This window comes from Trichoplusia ni, chromosome 24 (assembly GCF_003590095.1).
Source record: "Trichoplusia ni isolate ovarian cell line Hi5 chromosome 24, tn1, whole genome shotgun sequence".
Lineage (NCBI taxonomy): Eukaryota > Metazoa > Arthropoda > Insecta > Lepidoptera > Noctuidae > Trichoplusia > Trichoplusia ni.
In genome coordinates this window covers 618,904-638,608 of record NC_039501.1, presented here as the reverse complement: position 1 = coordinate 638,608, position 19,705 = coordinate 618,904, and the positions used below count along the sequence as shown (strand labels likewise).

At 34.9% G+C, this 19,705-nt stretch overlaps 1 protein-coding gene across 1 annotated transcript in view; it reads right to left on the bottom strand.

Annotated features, from left to right (window-relative positions):
• LOC113505070 overlaps positions 1–19,705 on the bottom strand; it is a 117,852-nt gene that overhangs the window by 931 nt on the left and 97,216 nt on the right. The window contains exons 5-27 of the mRNA XM_026887577.1: positions 17,747–17,764; positions 14,934–15,084; positions 14,065–14,176; positions 13,473–13,654; positions 12,921–13,103; positions 12,277–12,417; positions 11,895–12,003; positions 11,386–11,543; positions 11,016–11,074; positions 10,322–10,489; positions 9,760–9,889; positions 9,305–9,389; positions 8,712–8,917; positions 8,394–8,476; positions 7,874–8,051; positions 7,557–7,574; positions 6,992–7,126; positions 6,367–6,400; positions 4,142–4,824; positions 3,405–3,512; positions 2,888–2,997; positions 1,091–2,224; positions 272–997 (exon numbers count right to left, since the gene is read on the bottom strand). Coding sequence (XP_026743378.1) covers positions 275–997; positions 1,091–2,224; positions 2,888–2,997; positions 3,405–3,512; positions 4,142–4,824; positions 6,367–6,400; positions 6,992–7,126; positions 7,557–7,574; positions 7,874–8,051; positions 8,394–8,476; positions 8,712–8,917; positions 9,305–9,389; positions 9,760–9,889; positions 10,322–10,489; positions 11,016–11,074; positions 11,386–11,543; positions 11,895–12,003; positions 12,277–12,417; positions 12,921–13,103; positions 13,473–13,654; positions 14,065–14,176; positions 14,934–15,084; positions 17,747–17,764 — 4,908 coding nt within the window. The 3' untranslated portion in view covers positions 272–274. The remainder of the gene's footprint in view (positions 1–271; positions 998–1,090; positions 2,225–2,887; positions 2,998–3,404; positions 3,513–4,141; positions 4,825–6,366; positions 6,401–6,991; positions 7,127–7,556; positions 7,575–7,873; positions 8,052–8,393; positions 8,477–8,711; positions 8,918–9,304; positions 9,390–9,759; positions 9,890–10,321; positions 10,490–11,015; positions 11,075–11,385; positions 11,544–11,894; positions 12,004–12,276; positions 12,418–12,920; positions 13,104–13,472; positions 13,655–14,064; positions 14,177–14,933; positions 15,085–17,746; positions 17,765–19,705) is intronic.

Below are 19,705 nucleotides of genomic sequence, written 5' to 3'. Positions count from 1 at the left end.
TTATAAAAGTGTGTTCTGATCTGTGTATAAAGTGTGAATTAGAAATATGGTTTATAAAAAAACAGTTTAGTTCTGAAGTTCTAACGCCATAAAAGTTCCATCCAAAAATACCTTTTCAAAAACCAATCTCTTACTCATTGGTTTAAAATACAACATTCCAAAATAGGAATAAGCTAAAAGTCATTATAAGGAGTTATAAGGAGGAACTGGCATGGTATCAAAACTCCACAAAAGCTATAGCTTTATAAACTAGCTCATTAATATAACTCACCTTTCAGACATCGATCTCATTAAATTTGAGAGTAGCGTAGTCACTTCGCGGTTGCCCATGACCGCTTTTTCTCTGATTAGACATATTCTTATAACTACTGTTAGTATCTTTGTTAGCACTATCAGAACCTACTGTATACGTATCATACAAATGTCTATTTGAATTGACAGTGTTTTTAAACTTCAAATTATGATTACCTAAAGCTAAATCGGCATACACTAACTTTTTTTGTTTAGGCTTATCATCTTTCGAACCCGAGTAGTTTGAACTAAAATTTTCGGGACCCAAATTTCTCGTTGAATTTGATATGTAGTTGCCTTTGAGTAACTGTAAGTAGGATTTTCTTTCTGATTCATTGTATTCAGGCTCTGGGTAGTCGGGTTTCTCATAATTATCATAAATACCGACACATGATAATTTCTCTCTGAGACTTTCAGATTTTTTCAAACGATTTAGTTTCTGACTGTTCTTTTCTCTCGTTCTGTTTAAAGTTTTTGTGTAATACTGTGTCTCTGAAGGCTGATAGATTAACGGTCCAATAGTGTTGTTGTAGGACCTCTCCTGATCGACAGGAATTCTTTTATCGACTCTGATTGGTTGGAAGTAACAGAAGCTATGGTGTTTTTGTAGTGGTATTTGAAAGTTTTTCTTGTTCTTCCCTTTATTGCTTAAATTTGTAAAATGATTACGTTTTTGCATGTACTGTTGTTGGAGTATGTTAGTATTCTGAAAAGGAAATTAGTTGGTTAGTGATTAGAACACACACATTAGCCAGAAGGAACATAAAACAGAGAAATTAATGAAAAAAAGCATTAATACCTGAGTGCTATCACTATCCGCAGTCAAACTACTTTGCACTGAGTGACTACGTTTCACAACTGATCTTTTTGGAACCGGTTTCTCGGCTAGCTTAGGTATTTGTAAGGTTTTATTTGGTGGTATCACTTGCTTCTTTGGCAAACCGACTTTGTTTATTCCCTCATCGTTCAACTGCCTGACTACAGACCTAACTAATGATGTAGATGGTAATGTAATGGAGAGGTTCTTCTTAGGAGTCGCGCCTATTATGTTAGGTTTAGTAAAATCTGCTTTGTCATCAGATTCTTTTTCTTCATCGCTGTTATCACTATCATCAGTCTTAGTATTTGAGAATTTAGTTTTAGAAATATCTTCAGCAGATTTTGTCGGTCTTACTGGAGCATCAATCGTATCAATAGATTTAGAAAACTTAGTATTAATTAAAGGCATGGAAAGATTAACGTAGACATGGTCTGTTTTGGATGGAGATGCGAATGGTGATATTTTTGTTCTAGGAGCTGGTACTGGTCTGTTTAGGGAAGTAGTTGATTGATTTAAATCAGTCTCATCACAGACTTGTATTGAGTCTGTTAGATTTTCAAATTGTTCCACTCCACTGATATTAGATCTGACTTTAAGTAGGGAAGGACAATTTACATAAATTGTATCTTCGTTAGCAGTTTCAGACGCGTTCTTATTATTATTGATTTCATTAAAATTTTCTCCGTATTCAGTGTTAGGATAAAATCTTTCTATATTTCGTTTTCTAACTATTCTCATGGACTGAAACTGTGGTGGTTTTCTATGTACCCTAGTGTTTAATGAGGAGAATTTTCTTTTATCTGTTTCTGGGATTTCCTCATCGATCGTTGGGAACTGTTTTAGGAACGAAGTCTGCATTGGCGGTAAGTAAGGATTTAAAAGTACAGTTTGATGCAATGGATACATTTGTTGGATGGGTGATAATACTGGAATTCCGTACGAGTATTGAGAGTTTGAAGCCATTGAGTAGCCTATAGCGTTTTGCACAAATGGCGGGCACACAATCCTAGGCGTGAACGAGGGGTTTGTAGTCAGCTGTTTTTGTAACGCTTCTATTCCTTTCGCTGGTTTAGGGTTAGTTTCAATAACTCGAGGCTGTATCGCTTGCACGGGCTTTACATGCAAATTAAATGAACATGAAACAAAAACAAATGCAAATTATAATTCAAGCAAAACAAAACATGATTAAGAAAACAAAAAAGTTAAAATTGTGAGTTATTAATTTAGTTCTTCAGTAACTTCTATTAAATCACACGAGGTTAGCAAAACTGTTGTTTTAAATATTACTCTATACATGCGTTATTTTTTAAATGTGTATTCATGTGTGTATGATACATTAGCAATGTATATCCTATTTTTTTTATAGTAACTATCGTGAGAATGATTCATTATTAAATGATGTAACGGTTTACCCACGCGTATTTAAGACATGACATTAAGACGTCTGATCCTGCTCATGCTTAAGGTCTCCAGTTGGGTCCGAAACTATGCTAGCGTGAGTAAACCGTTACATCATTTAATAATCCTATTTTCTTTTCTCCTAGATCTTGATTTGGGGTGTTACCACCCACTACTTAAAGTAATATTCCGCTTTACGCGGTATATTACTCATTCTCACTTCATATCTGCACTGTATAACTTTAAAACATGGCGGTAAGTACTTTAACAACTGACATATTATTATTAGTAAGGTGAGTAAAAAAAAAATCGTCTAAAATTGTTACTGAAAAACTAAATTACATCATTGATAGTTTATTGTGTTTGTCCAAAGCATACCTTATTGGGTGGTTGTTGTAGTCCGTGGAACGGCAGGTTCTCGTAGAGCCCGGGGTTGTCCGTTCCAAGGTTGCCGTTTGCTGCATTATCTACGCCATTCGAAGGTGGGCCTGGTGGAAGTTAAATCAATTTAGTATTTGGGAAAATCCGAGGCAAAAATTATACGGCGTTTGAAAGAATGACTCTATTATGGATTATTAAATCTGTTATCGTATTACTAAGATAGAAACTTATTGGGAAAGTATCTATTTGAAAAAATAAATGATTTTGGGAATTCGGGCACAAAAATTTAGATTTTTCATATATAGAAATTAACAATTATTGATGATAGATTTATTTCAAGGGCACTATACTTATATTTACGTTTACACAAACATCTACTTTTGCTTAAGATAGCTGACCTTTTAGGTAACATCGTGTAAGACATATTATTTGGTTGTTTGATTTTTATTTGTTCAATTTAATTATAAAAAAATACAGTCAAACAAGCATAAAACAGAAAGCATGCTCTACTTACTATCGCCCGGCTTTTTGCGTTTTCTCGTATTTCTTGGTTGTTCATCAGTAAATGGTTTAACTTTGGCACTAGTCGAGACAATCTTATCAGGCCTTTTGAACGACACGACTAAAAACATGCTCACATTGAAAAACATTGCAAAATAAAATCGTGCAAGCGAAAAAGCAAAAGATCGCAACAGGAAACAAGTCAAGAAAGGGTATTAAGATACATTAGAATGAATTGTTTTAGGAATAAAAGCATAATTATATAAGATTACTTGATATTGAGGATTTCAAAAGATTTTTTACAAATTATGCCTTGTTGCCATTTATCAATAAAGATTTAGGTATGTTTTCTTCCTTAACTTTTATAAAATTATCAATAGCAGATTTCTTTTCGCTTCCTTCATCATTGAAATAGTTATAGTTACTACTAAATAAATTCGTGGCAATAACTAAATGTGCAAAAGTTTCTAGACTTGTTAAGTGTTCAATATTCATATAACATGCAAAAGCAATAGAATTTTAAAAGCAAAGGCCGAAAAAAGTTTCGAAATGTGAGTGTGACTTAAGTATTGTGTTTCGTGATAATGTGTGATTCAATAATACTGATAACAAAAACAAAGCATGAGAAACAAAATTGTGAAAGATTAATTTGTCAAATTTTTGACTTTGTTGCTTATACGATAAGATTTACTTTTGTATGAATATTGTGCCACTCATTATCATCCAAATAATTATGTTTATGAGAACTACCTCCTTCAGTGACTATAATGTTAGGCTTTTCGCTTTGGAACAAGGACCTCAAACGGTTTTTTGGTAACACATATCCCGGTTTATTCATATTAACCAAATTCATTGCTCGTTTGTTGCTTTTGTTTATTTTCTTGTATTTCCCACTATCGTCATCGGAGTCTTCACTTTTCCTTCGAAGATTTTTAAATATTCCCGTCACAACACTCTGTCTTGGTTTCCCATTTTTCTTTGAGTACTCCACTTTAGGTGATTTGTCTTCAGTCTGGTTTCTTTCAAGTAGACCTAGATTCGATTCTTCTACAGCCGCTTGTTGTAATCGCGCTTGATTTTTAGGACTTAACGTATGATTCGAATTCACATGAACTAACACTCCAGGTTTCAATGGCCATTTGCTAGGAGTCACTACAGTTTGGATCTTATTCGAATCAACTTTAGGTTCAGTTTTCGGTGTTTGTAATTCAGTTTCTTCGTTCGTTTCATTTTCGTTTGGGGATTGTGGAGTTGTGGGATTTTCCTCAATTTTGTTCATTTCTAAGTTGTGGGGATAACTCGAGTCGACCAGTCTCGTTCGGTCTGTCGTTTTTGGACTGAACGAAAGGCTTAGCCTTGGTGAGAGTGCGGGTAAAGCTTGCGATATAATTGATTGCGCGATCGAAACCTCGTTAATGCAACTACCGTCCGGACTGAATTGAGAAAAAGAGGATTTTAGAACATGCGATGGATTTGTGTTATATCATAAAACTAATAGTCTAACCGAATGATAAGTTATTTTTGATCAAGGTACCTAGTTTCATTTAGCGCACAATGAATGATAAAACCTATTATTGTCTATGATATATAAATGTTTTATACATAGTAAAATAAAAAAAAATAGTAGTTAGCAGTAACCAATTATAAAAGTAAAAACAACTATAAATATATACTAAAGATATAAAAAGCCATAGTTACTTATAAAAACCATACATATATAGATAAAACAAAAAAAAATATAAATGACAAGAAGAATGCTTTCCAAAACTCGACTCATGCATCACTCAAAATACCAAAAAAAAAAATTTTTTTACAATAATTTTGACAATTGTCTACTTCAAAATATTCTACTGTGTCCACACTTTACGCCAAAAATTCAGAAAAATCTAGCCAAACAGCGTTGAAATAATAAGAAAGCATCCTCCATCTAAATAACTCAAAAACTGATTTTTTTTCTTCTTTTTAGTAAAAATGTACCTGAAGTATTAATTGTAGTCAATCTGAGAACGTCCGGGGTTAATGCGGTTAGGAACCTACACATTAATAATTATTAATTACACAATAATAATAATAATATATGATATTATTTTGAAAACCAGTGTTATTTTGTTAAGAGTATAAAACAAAAACATGCTCTATTTGTTTTCTAGTCAAGCTGGACTAGCAGCTAAAACGATGGTTTAAATGATTTGACGAATGACGGAAGAAAATGTATTGTTTTCAGTAATGAAATAATTTATGATGGAAAGTGAGATTTTGGCTAAAACATTAGTAAGGGCAACGAATTAAATTGATCCGTTTTTACACTCACTAACTACATGTTTGAAATTGCATTTAAAAATAAAATCATGGTTATTTGAGCTTTGTGTTAAAACAATTAAAATGGCTAAATATTTCGGAAGTCTCCGTCAAACCATTATTAACAACAATTTTTTTTTCAACCAAAATTATCAGCCGTTGGTCCAAGCATAGCACTTCACTCAAACTCAAACTCAGTGACCTTGGATATGTCCTTGACCCTTAAGGTCAAGGTCTCGGCATGGGGACAACTACAGGTGACCTTGAGGGAGGCATTGATAACGTATGCCATGAATCGGCTCGGACCAATGGCGTAACTGCAAAATTATTGTTACTAAATAAACATAATAAATATTGTTTGTTAATAAAATAATATATGTGAGGGATAAATAAATATGTGAGTACTAATGACGGATCTTTTTCTTGGTACCACTAATTCTACGAACTATTAAAATAATCGGAGCAGGTTTTTTTTTTTTATTGTTAGAAAGTTTTCAAAAATTGTGATAATAGATAAACAAAAAGAATTGCAAAGCTTGTGATGAGACAAAAGAAAATCTTTCCAACAATACCTAAAATCGATAAAATAAACTAGGAATTTATGAAAATGACTAGTACTAGACATTCTAAAAAGATAAAATTAACAAAAAATAAAGGAAAAAAAGGAAAAAACTTACTTCTCTCGCTCCTCTAATTCGACCGGATTATTGTCTATATGTTTGTATGTTAGTTGACGATGTCGTGTTTAGTAGCAGCATCCGGGAAAGATAGGATGAAGAAAACAAAGTTAGTTTTTGCAAAAAAAGGAAAACCGAACAAAAATCTAATATTAATATAAATGATGATGAATTCGCCATTCTTGATGATAAACATTGAAATTTTAAAATACACATGGAATTAATACTTGTTAAATACAGGAACAACATTGAAACTTTGTACAACGATAAAATGTGGAAACATGATTAAATTAATTAGTTATTTAACATTTAAAACGCTTTATATTACAAACAGTTTAAAAATACAAAAGTTACAAAATCAATCAAGCGATTATAGTCAAGTCTGTATGTAACGTTGAAAAACAACAAAAATTGTAAATTCAAATTTAAGAAATAATCTCAAATGTGAATATTAATTCTAAGAAACCGCTCACTCAACTCATAAAGCTGTTAATACCATAGCAACAACACAAAACGATGATGAAATAAGTCCAACAGAAAAAGCTACTATAACCATCATTATCGATAATGTATTTAATACAATGTGACATACAGACGGACTTGCTTAAGATAAAAGTGGACTTACACTTGGACTTGGCCCTCATCCGCCTGCAGATGCAAATGATGATGATGCAGAGGATCACAGTGATGACGAGGATGGCGAGGGCGATCCCACCAATGAGGATCAACTTCTGCTGGTCCCGCCACCAGACTTTTGTACCTGAAGAGTTTATGAAACACATGAAGTCTAAGAAGTAAGTACTAAGCAAGACTGAATATCATTTTAGAAATAATTGGTTTGTATTTTGAATCTTATGATCGTTCCACAAGTGTTCATATGCACCAGATACCCAGACTTTCTTGTACCACGCGGTGTTCGAACCCACGCGTTATCGCGCACAGAGATTTTAGGTTGCTACTTATAACACATGGCTATTTATGCAGTGGATAGTATGCTCGATTCTGAATGTATGATATTTTGGTTGATATTTTTCAAGGCAGTATGTAAGCATATCGTTTCACAAGCACTAGTAAAATTTGGTATTAACGTTTATTCATATAGCAAGGTTTTACGCCCACAATCAGTACCCAACACCATTGAATTTACAGTTTCATAATATTATGATGACCCAGTTCCATAACCCACTTACCAAAACTTTCCAAGTTGGCTGTAAACCAGAAAAATGTTTTTACTACAGATAAAATTGTTAAACTATTCTCATAGGATCTAATTTTACTGGAAATATCGAATTTCCATGCTTTTAATTATGTTAATCTATTGTCTACATGTTAATAATGTTAATGGATATACTTAAACTAAAAACATTGTAGATACAACTCAATTAGAAATCCAAAATTGATCACTTAAGATTATTACAGAGTTAGATTAAGAAATTATTATTATTAGTAAACTTTTTTAACTGTTAACAGACAAAACAAGAACTACTAATCCAAGCTTTTCACTTACCCATAACATCACGCTCGCAAGCTCTGGACATCCCGACAGAGTTGTTCGCGTAACACAGGTAGGTTCTGTACACGTCGACGCTGGTGCTAAGACGCAGGTAGCTCTGGATTCCTTGCTGCCAGATCTTCTCGTCTGTTAGACTGTCGTTGTCATTTTTTAACTTCCATGAGAAAGATACCTGGGGAAATAAAATATTTTTATAAGTATTTGGTGTGAATATGGTTTAGGAATACTAAATTGTACATTGCCATTTCCTTTTGAAACATTTGGGATAGTCAAAATGTAGGTTTTGCTAAAGCTTTCGACTCTGTTGAGCGCTACTACTAAACACTACCATTTTTTTAAATATTTAATGAATAATCAAAATTTCTTTATTATCATCAAGTGTTTTTTATTGTCCTATAATTGCTTTTAGCCTTTGGTGATCTCAACACTACCGCGGTCAGTATATACTTTTTATTTAGTAGTCGTTTAAAAATCATTGTTATACGAAATTGTTTATTTTGAATGCATTTCTTACCGTTGAAGGATTGGCGTGCGCTGTGCAGACTAGTACTTGGTCTCCGTTCATTTCGATCTGTTTGATACCGCATTCAGGAACAACTGGGAAATAATTTACATTCTTTTAAACATGCTATATGTCAAAATATGTTTTAATGTAATTAATTGTTTATGGACCCCAAATGCTCCCTCGTGGAACTCCATTTTTTATTGAAGAATCCGTTCAGTGTACTGTTATTACGTTACGTAATAGATTTACATTCATCATAAAGATTGCCGATGCGATTTTAAAAATTACTTTTTATTATTGCGTTTTGATGTTATTATTGTTACTTACACCTAACATCCAGAAATACAGTAGTGTTAACAGATCCATGTCTGTTGTACGCTTCGCAGACATAATTGCCGCCATCCTTCCTCTGTACTGGCCCCAGCAGCAGTGTGTTCGATGATGACAGTATGAGGGAGTTGTTCCCATGCTCCTTGCCTCCCGCCTTGCTGGGGTGCTCGCGGCGCCACGCGTATGAAGGCATTGGGAAGCCCCTGGAATTTTAAGGAAGTAATTAATAACTTGATTACCGGATCGGTGCTATGTACAGAGGTATGGTATGAGTAAAGAGCATTTGCCCTGCAGAGGAAAGTAAATAAATAGAAAATACACCAGAACGATGAATTGAGGTTAAGGAGCACAATGAATGGGATTTTCCTGAGAAGTCATTATGAAGTGACCCGTATAAACATGCCTTTTAAATTTTTTAATTTCCAATACCTACACTGATGCAGTTATCTTGACCGCAGAAATTGACTGTTTCATTGGACTTGAATAAGAAATATCGATACCGGGAATTAAACTCGATCCTCCTACTATGAGCCAGGCCAGGTTCAGACCATATACGGTAAAGCCAAGACGAATAAAAACAGTTCTCTTACCTTGCTGAGCACACTACTCTATCAGGAATCTCATTTTCGGTGACGGACACAACACTTGGTGTGACTGTAATGTTTTCTGGTTCATCTGAAAATAAGGACTCATATGATTACATTTCAAACTTCAACCTTAAATACTCTGTAGCACATTTTTATCAAAATCAATATAAAAACGAATTAAAAGACACGGATACTCGATAAAATTATATTAAGTTTCCGAAAACAAATAGAGTTGCTTTTTAAATAGGGCCTAAACTAAGACTGAAGCAGTAAAGAGTATCGTCTTTTCCCGTGACCATGATACCTGCAAGGGTGTCGAAACGTCGGGAACTAAAATCTAAAATTAAACCGTGACAAAATCCGTAAAAGAAGTTTCATTTCAATGTCTAACATTCGCGTAAACCTAAGAAACCACTATAAAAGAGTTAAGATATCTAATCAGGAGAAGTTAGACTCACACTCGACGGCGAACTTGGTGGTGCTGTTGACGGGCGGGCCGGCGAGGTTGCGCGAGGAGCGGCACGTGTAGCTGGCCGTGTCCGCCGCGCGGTCCAGCGCGCGCCCCGGCCACGCCGACATGTTCCAGTGCTGCGGGAGGGTACATACACATAGGAGGAGGATCTTCACTACAAAGTATCAAGGAGCGCAAAAAAAACCATTCAACGACACCAAAAGGTGGACGACGTTGCACGGAGGTTTAGGTTTCGCTAATGTCTGACATTAATCTTTTCCTCCCCTAAGGAATGTCCATAGGGATTCCCGGTCTTACCAAAATAAGGCATCTATCTCTACAGGAATATCGTCGTAGCACTATCTAAGTTATTTTTTTTACTAAATCGATATTTACGACTGTTTTGCAGAACGATAGGAAGTTATAAGCCTGAAGATGATGTTTTTGCCATTGTTGAGTGGAATGAGAGTAGCATGTCAATTTCGTAGTCATTAGCAAGGTGACCTAAACCACTCCATATTTGCCTTAAATATCTTTAGATCAACCTAAGGTAAATTATCAGTACTTACTAAAGTTGACTCTGTAGCCTCGAAGTCATTCCTATTGACTTGCGGCTCTATCTGTCTCTCCACCACATAGTACCGGTCTGTCTTCTGAGGGTCGATGAGCTGGCCATCCTTCAGCCACTGCACGCTGCACAACGGCGCACATTCCACCGTGCATGATAGCGAAATGTTCTAAAAAGAGAATAAAATCTTAACATTCTTGCTGATAGAAATTCGGAAATATAATAGTAGAGAAATTTCGTGGATTGGCATTTGTTTAATGGGACTAGCAAGCAATACATGCCCGTCATTGCAACTCTTATATGCCAGGGTCAGCAATGAAATCAATGAATACCTACGAAACCTTTAAGTATTGCAAAGTAGCAGTTAGCAACAACATTAATAAAAAATAATGAAAAGAAAAGTGGGGTAAGAAAAATATATTTTACTTTTCTACTTTTATATTTTATATCTGCTGCAAGCGGGAAACAAAAAATAAAAGCTGGTTGTAGTAAACATAGAAATTGATTACTTAGTTAGGGTCCAGCTACGAGTAAATGGTCACGTGTCGCGTGAGAACTAAATGCTAATATACAAATCCAACGATGGTTCATGTCATCTCAGTATTATTTTTTGGCTTCCCGCATTTTTAAACAACTAAAGTACTGTACTATGTAATATACTATATCTTAGTAAACAAAACATGTTTAAACCTCACCTGTGATTTATATAACGCTCCACTGTAGTGATTCATTGCATATTTGAAACTGGGTGGTGCTGGAAAATTAATAAGCTCGATATTAACACATATTTTCTAATATTCTGTTTTGTAATAAACCTCAAAGGAGATATTATACCTGAAGTTTTCAACATTAAATACACACGATACGCGTATTGTTACATACAATTGATTATTAGTAAAATTAATAACTCCAGAACTAAACACCCACTGATCTAAAACAGTCTTAAATCGGATATACCATAATACGCCTTACTATAAGATAAATTCAAAGTATCTATCTCAATATTATTCATTTTTTTTTGTTCTTTTCTATCAACAACCCTAAGCTCATTATCTTCGTACTCACCCAAAACATCAATAGAAGTAAAAGCTTGTTCTCCTTCACCGCCTGCGTTGATCCCTCGACAGGACAGGTTGGTTCTGTGGTCTAGAGTCACTGGGTCTATGGTCCAATTCTGAGAAACGATGTCACTGACTAGCCGACCGCCGCGGGTCCAACGGAATCTGAGAATAATAGAAACAATGTTAAGGAAGTATTTGACTTGGTTATATTTGATTTGGGTACCTATAATGCAGGATTTATGGAAAATAGGTCGTCCCGTTAAAAAGAACGAGTATGAGACTATGGCGTATACACATAACACAAGTTTCTCCAAACTCAATTCAGTCATCGGTTAGACAGAGGTACTTCCACCTTCTAAGTCCCTTCTAGTCTTGAGTATAATTTTTCCTCATTATCATTATTTACTTTTTGATAAAGGCACAAGATGTCTTTTTACAAAAATCTTTAAATTTTACGTGGAAAAATATCACGAAACAACATTGAAGACATCAAAGAAATTCTAACAAGCTTACCGATGTGCTTCAGGTCGCCCTTTCTCCTTTATGCTACAGCTGAGCACCAAACTCTTGCCTTTCACGACCCGCCACGGAGAGTATGTTAGTTTCGCTGGACCAGGTGGATCTGAAAGCAAAAATATATGATAATGTTTAAGACTAAATTAGATTAGTCTGTGTTTTGGAGTATTATCATACTCCATGGCTAACTAATTTTGGGGTCTCTGAAATACCTGCGTTAGTGAGACGTTGATAAGAAGCTAAACTCATTGTACATACACGAACAGTTCTCCTCCTAGTGACCCCAAAAGACCCCTTTTTTTAAACTACGCCTTTTCCTGGTTCATTAAAATTGCACTTTCTGTGGTATTTGACTACGAATACAAAACATACTACTTACAATTAACAATCAGCTCAGTCTTGGCACTCTCGTTTCCCCATCCGGCGTAGTTCTTTCCCTTGCACGAGTAGTTCCCGTGGAAACTCTTCGTGGTGTCCTGGAGTAGCAGCATCGATGGATCCACTTCGTTGCATAAGTTTTCTGGAATTATAAACAAGATTAATGTTATTTTGCCCTTAACTTCAATCAGTTGTAGAAACTCGAAGTAAATGAATAGACAGGTGAGTGGCATAGGCCACATAGATTGATGTGATCTGTGAATGCTTGTTTATAATCTGGGTGTGATTCGTCGATAGCAGTTCAGCCTATAGAAGTTCGATGCCGAATACAAGACTTCCACGCGTCGAGCCATAACACCCAGTTTTCCGCTATCAGCATCCAGTCCAAGCGAGCTACGTTTTTTGATCATCGGTCCATCAAGCTGGGAGGGCGTCTTATAATGCTTTTGTAGACTTGGCGCCTCCACTTAAGGTCTCGTCTCTTGTGATTCGAATGGTAGTAAACCCATCGGGTCGCATGAATGAAATGCCCAATAAAAATGGAGCTGATTCGATGGCGCCCATATGTTACGAATGTTTAGTCTTCATGTAAGTCTAACATTTTTCATACTAAGGCAATCAGAATAGTTAATTAACAATACATACCTTCACCCTCAGTATCATTGCACTCAGGCAGATGCTTCAGCACCTCTCCATCCAGATACCAGATGACCTCGTCCAGGAGTGGCGGGTTGCCGGAGACCACCTCACACGTCAGCGTCACGTTCTTATGATCTGTCTCCAAGATGGGGCTTGGAGAACTCATGGTGAGTCGTACTTGGGGTTTGACTGGAATTAGAAAGTGATGGTTAATGGAGAAATAGCACTTGGCTACTGAAAATATTGTAATGGGATTAGGTTTAAAAATACTGAAGCAAGATTTTTGAATGTATATATTTTTTGAATAAAATTATGATGATTGAACACATCATCAACACGTTGAACAATATCACCGCATCTATTTAAAACTTTAGTAGGCTCCTGTAATTTTGTCTTATAAGTTTTAGGTTTGACAGTATATGGCTCTACATCTGAACTATATTGGTCTCAGAAGGTGCATTGAGCAAGTCTGATCAATGCCTCCTTTTGTCTTTTTACGGGAAGACGCCTTTGCACCAATAGGATTTTTTTAACCTAGGTTTTTTACTCAGAACTTACATAGAACATTGACATCGATGCTATCCTCACTGCTACCGTTCCCGACGACGTTGCTGAGGACGCACGTGTAGTTGCCCATGTCACTGCCGTTGGCGTCCAGGATGATGAGCGAGTGCTGATTGGTGGTGCCGCCCTCGTAGTGACTCGTGTTGTTCACTGGCACGCGCTCGCCGTTACGGTACCTGCAGTGATGGATGATTTAAATGAGTGGAAGTAGTAAAGGACTGGTAAAGTTATCACCTATCAATATAAAATGCTGTTATAAAGAGTTAGTTGTGATGTTTAATAATGCATAAAATAGTATACTAACCCTAACATTGTATGTATTAAGCATCACTGCTGTAATTCCATGGTGTACAATAAAGAATATTCTAATCTAATCTATACTTTTTATGGATAAGCTAATTTTGAAATTCAATATGAACGATCCTTATTTAGGATACATAGGTACGATTTACATCATTCCGATTCGAATGCCATCCACAAGATATTGGTAGTAAATTCTCATCTAATTTATCGCGTGATCACCATACAGGTGAATCAAAGTTCTTTACAAATAGACATACAAACAGTAGAAAAACTGGTTACTTACCAAATGACATCAAGTAGTGAGGATGGATTGCTTTCGTATTCACATTTTAGAAGCAGCTTCGATCCTTCAACGACTGTTATATTCTTTGGTTCCACACGAACGATTGGGGGATCTGAAAAGAATAGAACAATGTTTTAAGATACTATGTGAAATTTTTGGCCTAGACTTATTCAATGGAATTTTGAATAAGATTTCTAGTTAAGTATTTGCATTCGTAAATTAAAACATTCTATTTGAAGATAAGATTTTAAGACTGGGAGAAAAAGCTAGGCGCACAGAATTAACAGATAAAATTCTGAAATAAAGTAGTCATGTAAAAGACTTAAATAAGGACGATAATATACGTCCTTATTTAAGTATTTTAATTTAGAAAATATTTCAGATTGCCGAGTCGCCGCGTTATGCCCACTGCACGGGGGTCGCGGTCGCGGTTTCGATTCCCGCTTAGGACAAGCTACTGTTCTATCGGCAAATGCTTCTTCTTCTCCATCTAGGTGTTTTCGAGCATGTGACTTGAATGTTTGAAAACCACGACACAAGGATTAAATTTTGTTCTTCGGTAGTTTTTTGATAAAGAGCGTCAGCTCATGATTAAGGAAACTAGTCGGGCTCTACCGATAAATACGCGTGAGTAAACCGTTGCATTATTTAAATTGAATCAGTCTCGCGATAATTGCTAAAAAAAGTAAATACTCTCAAACCGTGTTACAACATTCTGACATAACATCATCACTTATCACAGTTAAGAGATGGGCATCTCCTTTATACAGATACTACAAAACCAATATAAAACCTTTTTGATACAGATACAATCTCATTTCATCAAAATATCTTCCTACCTTTTTGGACGAAATGAACAATATACTTACACCAAATCTCAAGTTCTTTAGTAGCATGCATGGGTTGGTCCTTGGTCTCTACGGTGACCTCATTGGCTGCCTCACAATGGAACTTCTGGCCGTTCTCGAAGCGGGTCGCCTCGAAGATTAGACTCGACTTAGTCGTGAAGGTTGTGTCCTCCTGGAATTGAAGTGATTTGATAGCTTAGACTATGCATTCAAAGATGCTGTTGATAAAACATTGGGTATTAGAGATATACGGTAGTAAATTCTTCCTTTATGAAACTTAAAAATGGTTACTTGTATTTGTCTAAGTCTCCAAGAAGGCGAGCTTATTGATAAACGAGTACATAAAAGAGAAATAGATAAATAAAATTCCGCGGGACATTTCTACTTTCTACAATTTTCAACACATTTTTAGCTTAGTTTTCTGAACTTTGAAGCACTTTTTAATAGTTTTTTCTGCTCAAATACGTAAATTTAAAGTTATCCTTTACTCAATTAAATTATTAACAGAGCTCCGTCTCCCATTAATATCGATGAATAATTGAGAAAACTCATGTTTGTTCATAAACTCCCATATGTTCGGAAATAATAAAACCTTTAACGTTAACTCAACAGTTTTCCTATTTATAATGCAAGACGCCGATAGTAACACATTTAATAATTACCGTCCACTAAAATAAGCCAAAGCCGGCCATAATTTAGTTATTCATAGTCCCATAATTTATAATATAATTATTATAACAGTTAGGGGTTGGAATTTTAAATTCTGTTTCCCCTTGGGGGCACAATCTCAAACTGTCAGGGCGTCTTTGTGAAAAGTTTCGTCGAAGATATACAGTTTAATGAAGCGGCTTCAAAACGGACCTAGTTGCAAGTTTTCGTTGAAGTATTGTAGTCATCGAAAAGAGAATAAATAAGAAGATATTATCTGGTCTCTTAAGTTTTTATTATTCATCATATAATGCCTATTGTCTACAACTGTCTATGCAAATAAAAACCTATTTTATTCTAACTAGAGCGCAGAGGACGGACAGCGTTGAAGGTCATCAATGGAGTAGGTGGTGTGACGATCCTGTCAGGTATGAAAACGTACGAAGCCAGAAATGTAAGAGAGTTGTAAGAGTTTGAGAAGTTTCGGAAGAGAAGGGGGAGGCAATAGCCTAATAATGTGAACTAATACGATAAAAAATGCTTAATTTTTTTTTGTTTTTCGTGTTGTTTTCTTGTCAGTCCGTTTGTCCTGACAAATCTCCAATGCGGCTGGACTATTTAAGATAAAATGTTACTGATAGGCAACTGGCTACCCAAGACGGTATTTAGAATATTTATTTTCATTAGATTCTTACTTTAACCATCCATAAAAGACCATATAGATTTAAACTAATATTTTATGAAGTTTTCTTACTTTGGTGACAACTAATTCTAAAATAGTCTCATCTATTGAAGCGACCTCTAGAATTTATCCCGTTTAACATTTGCAATGTAAATGCTTATTAATTAAATATGCATAGAAAATAACAGGGTTTAGGGCCGACAGTAATTATCGTGTGTGCTTTTTGTTCTAACTAATTATTTACAAAAGTTTCAGTGAAGACGTTTATTTTAATTGGTTAAAGATCTACAAAGCAAAAAGTGGGTAAGACTTAGTTCGTAGACAAAAGTCGAATGTCAAATGTAGCTAAGAAAAGACAAAAACATAATTTAATTTTTAATAAAACCTATTTCTATTTTATTTTTTATTTAACACTTTAGGAATACAAATATAGACAAATGGGAATTAAACAGAACAGCATGGAATGCTATAATAAAGAATTGAGAATTAAGAATTGAAAAAAATATATTTTACTAAACATTTATTCAACTCATTACATCCATTGAAAAAAATAGCAAATAAAATCAAAAGCTCAACGATTAAACATGATTTTATAACAACGTTTAAAGCTGATAATTATAGATCATTACGATTGCAAAGTGAACGGAAAATCTAATTTTATTGAATAGAAACTATTCAATAGTCGACTGATTAAATACTATTTCAAATGGTCCCGAACAAAACGGCTAAATGAGGAGCTATGGTTGCAATCATTACTATTCTAGTAACAAACTCTTTAGACTATTTAAAATATAATAGAAAAAAAATTAAAAGAAAGAATTTTCTATCCGTGTCAATTTTTTTTTTATACAGCATGTTTTCGATCCCACAGCAAATGCCTCGGTGATCTTCCAGATCTCTCTTTTGCGATTAGTCATAATAAGGTTTATATGAGGAGCTACGGTTTTAATCGTAACAGTATTTCATCAACAAAATCCATAGAATATTTGTGAAAATGGACTCAAGAAGGTATTAGATCTAAGAATTTTACTAGGTAATACATCAAGACACAGTGAGCTCATACTGCGTAGGTCGGACCACAAATAATTAATTAAAATATGAAGGTAGAACGAGCAACATCTTCTGTCAAGACGAACGCCATCTCAGTCTGCCCGTGACCATGATACCTGCAAAGGTTTCGAAACGTCGGGAACTAAAATCTAAAATTAAACCGCGATAAAATCCGTAAAAGTAGTTTCATTTCAATGTCTAACATTCGCGTAAACCTAAGAAACCACTAGGTAATACAGTTTAATTAATTTGACTGTAATTATAATTTTCAATAATTATGTAATAATACCTAGGAAGCAGTGGCGAGACGACCTTAACGCTTACCGCGCAGGCTGGTTCCATGCGGCCCAGAATAGAGAGTCGTGGAAGGATCTGGGGGAGGCCTTTGCCCAGCAGTGGGACACAGTAAGCTAGAGAAAAAAAAATGTTATAATATATATCATATTTCACTTACCGTTTCCACGTCACTCTGCTGCTTATCCAGACATGAAACAAAAGAGAAATACATTTGTTAATATGATAACTCACACAAGTAGATACTGTTGACTGTCTACTCGTATATCAACCACTTCTCCTACCGAGGGTTGGATACCGCTGTCATTTGTTTTATTATCATAACAATTGAACTAGTTAAATTGGATGTAAAGCTCAAGTATTCACGCTATGACAAATCTATTCAGTTTAATTGATTGTGTCTAAAATATTGTAGAAGTCAGATATTCAATCGGTCTATAAAATACAAACAAAAGTCTAGTCAAAGAAAATACTATAATAGAATTAAAAAACTAAGCAAATCTTTACTTAACATAAGAGGTATTACATTAACTTAAAAACAAAATACATCAAACTAATCTAGGCTTTTCATACGCGCGTACTCCAAGACCGAAATAATTCTTATAATGAATCCTAAAACATTTGATGCTTTAGCAAAATGGTAGAGATCAAAGTAATTAAAATAGCTCTCGCACATCAAAGATTCGCTTTAAATAATTAATATTCTCTAACAAATTAAAATGCGTACATTATATGTAGATACCAAGGCTTAGACTGAACTTAAAGTCTAAACTTAGCCTTTTAATTCTAAAATGCGTTGAAACATTTTATAATTACGACTTGCAACTTACAAGTATTGACTTTTGTGTCTGAAATAAGTTTTAAGAGTCTTTAAAGGTACGATTTATTAAAATCTTGAATTCAAATAATTAATCAAGTGTGAATCAGACTCATGATGGTGAAGGTTCCGCACAAATAGGTTTAATCTATCTATACTAATATATAAAGCTGAAGAGTTTGTTTGTTTGTTTGTTTGAACGCGCTAATCTCAGGAACTACTGGTCCAAATTAAAAAAATCTTTTTGTGTTGAATAGACCATTCATCGAGGAAGGCTTTAGGCTATAAACCATCACGCTGCGACTAATAGGAGCTAAGATATAATGGAAAATGTGAAAAAACCGGGCAGGTATACCTAAATCATAACTTATATCTTCTACCCACGGGGACGAAGTCGCGGGCAACAGCTAGTGTAAACATATAGGTTGGGAGATAAATAAATACATAATATGTAGGTACCAAAAGGCAAAATTATTTTTTTTCCTACTAATAAATTTATTACCGTTACAAGCGTTGCTCACCCTTGATCTTAATTTTTTGTATTTTTTATTATATTGGCAACAGAAATTCGAACTGCTATCAAAGTTCATGAGATACACGATAAGTGCCTAGTGACAGACGGGTGGACGACGGACCCTTGGTAATAGGTTCTGTCTTTACCCTTTGGTTACGGATCCCTAGAAATATATTTTTCTTAAATCCGTAGACGTATACATACATAATATATATTTAAACTTTATGTTTTCGTGTACCTAAACAGTTTTCATTAAACCGAACCAGCGCAAAGTATAGTCAAATCTTAATTATTCTATCCTTATAAGATCAAAATATCTTTAAACTCCCTCCCAACCATTTACTTTATAAAAACCAACATACATAAAATTTGCATTATGCCTCTAAGTCTTATAAACTCAATTCAGTCAAAAATATACAGAATGTCAACGGCAAAGTTTTGTGGGGTAAGTAAGTGACGTCACATAAAACGCGCCTTAAAATTAATGGCGTACGTGGAAAAGGCGGGAAGCGGCCATCTTGGATTTTTTCTTCAGTTTTTCCTGCATTAAGATAATAGGGGTTAGGTTTTTTTGTAACCTCCTTGGTGATCTAAATTCGAGAGATGATCGAATATATTTTGGGTCAAACGTTGTTAAAGGTTTGACTAAAACCTGTTTGATTGTTTACGCTGTTTGTTAAACATTTAGAGCCATATTTATGAATGGACAATATCTGTCAAAGTATTTGTTGTTTTAACTGGAATGTTGGTCTATTGGTTGCAGGCATTGACTGCTATTCCGGAGGACG